Raw genomic sequence first — 5,906 nt, forward strand, 5'->3', positions numbered from 1 at the left:
CCACTTTGATGCAAATTCTTTTGTAGAGAAAAGAGAGTCAAAACATTAAATTTGGAGTCCCACATTTCATGTTACGAGCACATGGCTTCCCCTTTTCTCCCTCCTCACATGGAATGGAATAGACTTAAGAGATAAAAATGTGAACGGACCCTTAACACCTTGACGTGAGCATGCTAAACTATGATCTCGTTCCACTCTTTGATCGACACGATGAAGAAGTCGGAGGAATGGCATTACTTCTTTCTTGCTATGCTTGGGCAAAATCGAGTATCTTCCTCTTCTTAGCTAGGGTCGTAAATGAATTAAATATTGATGAGCAAATTTAGCATTTGATTTGATAAATATTTTTTAATTTTGTTTAATATATATAAACTCAATAAAATAAATAAATTTTAACAATTCATTAAGTTAGATGAACAAATTTGAACACATATATTTAATTCATTAATATTCATGAACAAAGATACTAAACTGTTTACAAATAATATTCGTGAATAAAATATGTGAACTGTGTTCATTAATAAAGCTCTTATTAATATGATAAATAAACAAATAAACTTTTAAATAAACTCACTAACCAACTAAAAAGTTTAAAAGTATAAAAGTTTCAAACAATCTATAATTGAGACTTCAATGATATCTAAACAAACCAAGCTCAAGATCATAAAAAAGAAATTAAGTAAAGCTTAAAGAGTCGTTTCAACAACTTGATTCATTTTAATTTCGACTTGACTTGGCTCACTTATCTTTTTAAATAAATTTGAACAACGTAAAATTTAGTTGAGCTCGGCTCATTCACAATCTAATTCTCCTCAGTTTGGCTGGATTGAGTCTCATCAGATGACAACCAATGCCTCTTTCTTCTTCTCTACGTGACTGTGCAAGTTCCAGCCAAGCCTGGCTCGACATTTACAGTCTTCATGGGCTTTTGGAGCAGCGAGGTGCCAAGCATCAAATCAGTGCCCTCCATGAGTTCACCTAACATGCAGTGGCGTGCCGAGGGATCAATTCTTGTACACAAACTGCATGAATTCAATGCTGGTGAGGAGAGATTTCGGTGCATGTGGGCTTTATCCTGCAAATCTTGTCTTGATGCCAGGGGAAAGGGAAAGGTCAGGGGATTGGATTTGGGTGGACCAGGAATTAAATTGAAGATCGAGAAAGGGGAGGTTTTGGGACAGGGTCATGTGCACCTCCCCTTCAATTGAGAGCTTGAAGCTATTGAGGAACTAACCATGTGGGGGTGGGGGTGCATTAAATAGTTTGTTAGATTGCTCTTGGTGGAAAGGATTGGAAGTAATGAATGAAATGAAACTGCAGAAATGATTTAGTTGAACCTTGCACAACAAGTGAATCTAACTCAGCTAACCTTCTTTTTTGGTTTGAGTTATCAGCTGAACTGGAGCTCCATTTAACTACTGCACCTGAAAAGAGAATGGTTGAATTGTCACGAGACATAGGGAAGTTTACAGTTTCCTACTTTCAGTTTACACTACAATACTGAATAGTTAAACACAAGAGCCCAGGTAAATCTATAAAAGTTGCATTTTTCAGAAACAAAGAAGGCAGCATCGATAAACCGTTATAACAATTCAAAACATGAAGTTTGCGTACCAAGACTGCAAGTGGTAAGAACACAACAGTTAGAGTGTCTTCTTTAGTAAGCTTATAACTGATAATTCTCAAACGGTTTCTTCTTGTGCTCAAAAGTCAACTTCTCTAGGTTAGTCAATCTGACAATGCATCTAGGAAGTACCTCAATGCCAACTTCAGAAAGTTCAAGTTGACACAAATTAGCAAGGTTTTCAATGCCACTGGGCAACTCTTGAAGATCCAAATTACCATTCAGATTTAGCACTTTCAGATTAGAAAGCTGACAGAATGATGCAGGCAATGTCTTGATTTTTGTCTCCGTGACTTCTAGATTACTAAGTTCTGAAAGATATCCAATACTCTCAGGTAACTTAGAGAGCCTTTGGCAGCCATTCAGATCCAGATTTTGCAGGTTAGATAGCTGACCTATAGATTCAGGTAACTCTTGTATTTCTGTATCCGAGAGCTTAAGTTGATGCAGTTTAGTAAGATAGCCAATGCCATCTGGTAAACTGAAAAATCTTCTGCAGCCATCCATCACAAGAACTTCCAGGTTCAACAATTGGCATACAGATTCAGGCAACTGTTCAATATTGATGCCAGAAACTACCAGGTGGCTTAATGTTTTCAAGGCTCCAATACCACTCGGTAATTGAGAAAGATTTGTGCAACCATTCAACTTCAATGTACAAAGTCTAGACAAGTAACATAAAGACTCTGGAAGAATAGAAATATTTGTATATGAAAGTGCAAGGTAATTCAAGTTGGAGAGGTTACCTATGTCATTGGGTAACTCTGAAAGATTGCTGTAAGCCAAATCTAAAGTGAGTAGGTTGAACAATGAACAGATGGACTCAGGTAGTTTTGTGATTTTTGTCCTACAAGCTGTAACATGTCTAAGGTTCACAAGGTTTCCTATGGAACTGGGTAACTCCATTAGGATTTTGCATTGGTCCAATTTTAGTGTTGACAGTTTGGATAGGCGATGTACAGATCTAGGCAACCTTTTGATAGATGTTCCAGAAAGCCCGAGATGGCAAAGATTGACAAGATTGCCAATGTTGTAGGGTAGCTCCTTCAGATTTCTGCAATAATCAACTTTCAAGGATTGAAGCTTTTGCAATTGATAAACAGATTTCGGCAACTTTTCAATGTTTGCTTCAGAAAGTCCAAGATACCGTAGGTTAACAAGCTTGCCTATGTCACTTGGCAGTTCTCTTAACTTTAAACATTTGTCCAAGTTCAGTGTCTGGAGGTTGTAAAGCTCGCACACAGCTGCAGGAAGGACTTCAATAAATCTATCACAAATTCGAAGATATCGCAGGTGAATGAATCTTAGGTTTGATACTGAAGATGCATTAACTTCATTCAATGCCTCCTCTTGAGTTGTTTCAGCTATTGAAGAATCTCCATGACATGTCAACTCCAAGGCCCGAATGCCTTGCACGGACTCAATCAATGCCATAGTTAAAATATCATTAGGTGGGAAAGCACCTAAACTTTTATATAATGATTGCAATGTCAAGTTTGCATTAGAAGACTGGAGTTCATTTGTCCCCTTGCTACTTGTCACGTATAATTGATGGATTTTACCTGAGTCCTTATACATCTTCACATTTGGCAAGGAAGAGCATTCTCCATTTGACATATACTTCGATACATCATATAGCAAGTCATGGATTGTGAATGTCCCATCCCATGATCTGTCAAAAATTGTTAACATCTGCAACTCATGGAAGTAATTACAACCAACGGTTTCCAGACTTTGATAGTCCTCATCCTCATGCTGAATGTAACCTTGTGCCATCCACAATCTGACTAACTCGTATTTGTCAAACTTATATCCCCTAGGAAACAGAGAACAGTAGAGGAAACACGGTTTCAAATAAGTGGGCAATAGATAGTAGCTCAACTGAAGAGCTGGAGAAATGTCAGTCTCAGTTTCTTGTAATTCCCACAATTCACTCTCCAAAACACCTCTCCATATCTGCCTATCCATTTGATAGCCAAGAAGGCTTCCAAGAGTTTTCACAGCTAGAGGCAATCCCCAACACTTTTGAACAATATGTTTTCCAATTTCAATGAGCTCAGGTGGGTGACTGGAATCTTCACGAAATGCACAGTGCTGGAATAAATCCCATGACAGATCTAGAGGCAAGCAACCCAATGGATAAGATTCGATTCCTCTTAATTTGCTAGCTTCTAGCTCAGTCCGGGAAGTAATTATAAACTTGGCCATTCTGACACCAGCTAAGGGAGCTTGCAAGTATTCCCACAGTCTCAGATTCAGGTCCTGAAGATCATCCAGCACGAGCAAAAGCTTTTTTCCCTTTAGTTCTTCCTTCATAACACTTTGAAGATGAACCGGTTCTTTGCCATCACATGACTTTCCAGTTATAGAGACAAAAAATGCTTTTGAAAAGCTTACAGCATCAGATTCCTCAGTGAAGTGAAGCCAGACTCTTGAGTTGAAGTATTTGCATACGAGGGGATCATTGTATACTTCCTTAGCTAGTGCTGTTTTTCCAACACCTGCCTCGCCGACTATCGAAATAGCAGAGAACTTATTTCTACTGCGTTCATCCTCAAAAAGAGAAAATCTGGAATTTGTACCGAGTAGTAGCCAGCTAATGATATGCTCCCGGTCACTGTTCCTCCCATAGATTTCTTTAGTTACATCATGAGCTTGGTATTGCTTGCTTCCACGGATGCTATCCTCAGGCAAGTAGCTCAAATCTTGGTCTGATTTTAGAGACTCTGCAAGAAGAAACTCTGCTACCCTTTGCAACTTCTTAGGATCTTGTTTCTCTTGCGAAATTAGCAGCAGGTGGCTCGAGCATTTCTGGGCCTTCTGGCGTTGTGCGAGGAGATCATCAATAGTGCGTTTCATCACTTCAATCCTGACCACAATATTGAGTGGAACCTCGATTTCAACAGGTTTATTTAAATGGGCAGTCCAGTGCACCAAAACCTGGTTCACGAAGTTCCCGTCAGTCCGGAGACTCGGGACGAAAGAGGAATCGGAACTCCCGTAAATCCAGGGCAGGAAAGCGGAACCGAAGCTCTCAGCCTGATTCACAAAGCTCTCGTCAATCTGAGATTGACGTACCGGATCCGGATCTATTGTACACGGTCTTTCCCCGTCGATATAGAGCGGCGGAGAATGTGTTGTACGCCGCATTGTCACTCCGCCAAGGCTCCCCTCCGTTGCGACAGGTTTTTTACGATGAGAAGATGCGCGGTTTCTCCGGTTTCTCTCCAATAATCGCCTTCCGGACAGGGCCCTCGAGCGTGGAAGATCGTCTACACTATCCGACGTCGCCCCATGAAGGCTTCTAAACTCTGCTTCGCGTTGGAACTTCTTGTATTGATAATCGTCCACAAAATCTTCAACCTCGATGACCAAATCTTGGAACTCCTTCAGCCGCAGTTTGATAGCATCTTCCCTGATCTGGCGCCCCGAATCATACAGCAGCCCTTTGATATTCTTCAGAATCGCTTTAATATCTTTTAATTCTTTCTGCGGTACCTCAGGCGAAGATCTCGCTGCAACATCTGATAATTCGATCGTCTCTGCAGCAAGCAGCCGGAACAGGTCGTCGATCTTGGAGGCGAAGCGAGAGAAAGAGTCGTTCTTCATTGGTAAATAACTAACTAATTATATTTTCAGGAGAACAATGATATTAGTAGAGCTGTGTTAACTACAAAATCTAATCCACAGGGGAAGACTTGACGAGTCAACGAACACGATGTTTTGAGGTCATTTTTAAAAGAATTGGAGACGAGCTGGGCGAGCGGGATACGAAAAAAATTATAGACTTCGATTATGAAAGGATGGATGGGGAACTACAGACCGGCCACAAATTGGTCTTGAAAGAAACAAACAGTATCGGTCGACGGATTGTGTGGCCGATCGGGCGGTTCGGCCAGAACAAGCTCGTGGTCGGGCGGGAGGTCGAAGGCGTTTACAAGATATGTCGCGTCGTCGGCATCAAACCTGGTCTGCATGGTGATGTACCAGGGACCAAGGGCCGAGTCAACTGGCTGAGAAGAGTTGGCCATAGCCGGAAAACACAATCAGAGGGATAGGCCAAGGGAGTCGACGGAAGGATAGGGCGAGATCAACAAAAAAGTTTGCTAAACAGGATGACGGACAACTGAAGGGAGATGACAACCGAAAGAAAAGAAACAGAAGTTAAAGCTTACAGGAGAGTGAAGCGTCGAAGGAGAAAGCAGGGAGTAGCCGGAGCACTGGCAGTGAGCGAAGTCGTCAGAACGAACAAGGAGAAGCGGAAGCAGAACGCGGAGGGAGC

General features: G+C 41.2%; 1 protein-coding gene across 3 annotated transcripts; it reads right to left on the reverse strand.

Moving 5' to 3' along the window:
* Positions 1-589: 589 nt before the first annotated feature.
* On the reverse strand, positions 590-5,255 carry LOC122031897 (putative disease resistance protein RGA1). Of its 3 annotated transcripts, none has more exons than XM_042591117.1 (3): positions 1,615-5,255; positions 1,370-1,424; positions 590-978 (listed from the first exon to the last, which is right to left on the reverse strand). In XM_042591117.1, exon 1 carries the CDS (start codon positions 5,231-5,233, stop codon positions 1,667-1,669), a length of 3,567 nt encoding a protein of 1,188 aa, XP_042447051.1. In that variant the 5' UTR covers positions 5,234-5,255; the 3' UTR covers positions 590-978; positions 1,370-1,424; positions 1,615-1,666. The 3 variants fall into 3 exon arrangements, with proteins under 3 accessions (XP_042447051.1, XP_042447050.1, XP_042447048.1); XM_042591116.1 differs by having other exon boundaries at positions 590-1,022; XM_042591114.1 differs by having other exon boundaries at positions 590-1,424.
* Positions 5,256-5,906: the final 651 nt, after the last annotated feature.

Source organism: Zingiber officinale, chromosome 11A (genome assembly GCF_018446385.1).
Source record: "Zingiber officinale cultivar Zhangliang chromosome 11A, Zo_v1.1, whole genome shotgun sequence".
Taxonomy (NCBI): domain Eukaryota; kingdom Viridiplantae; phylum Streptophyta; class Magnoliopsida; order Zingiberales; family Zingiberaceae; genus Zingiber; species Zingiber officinale.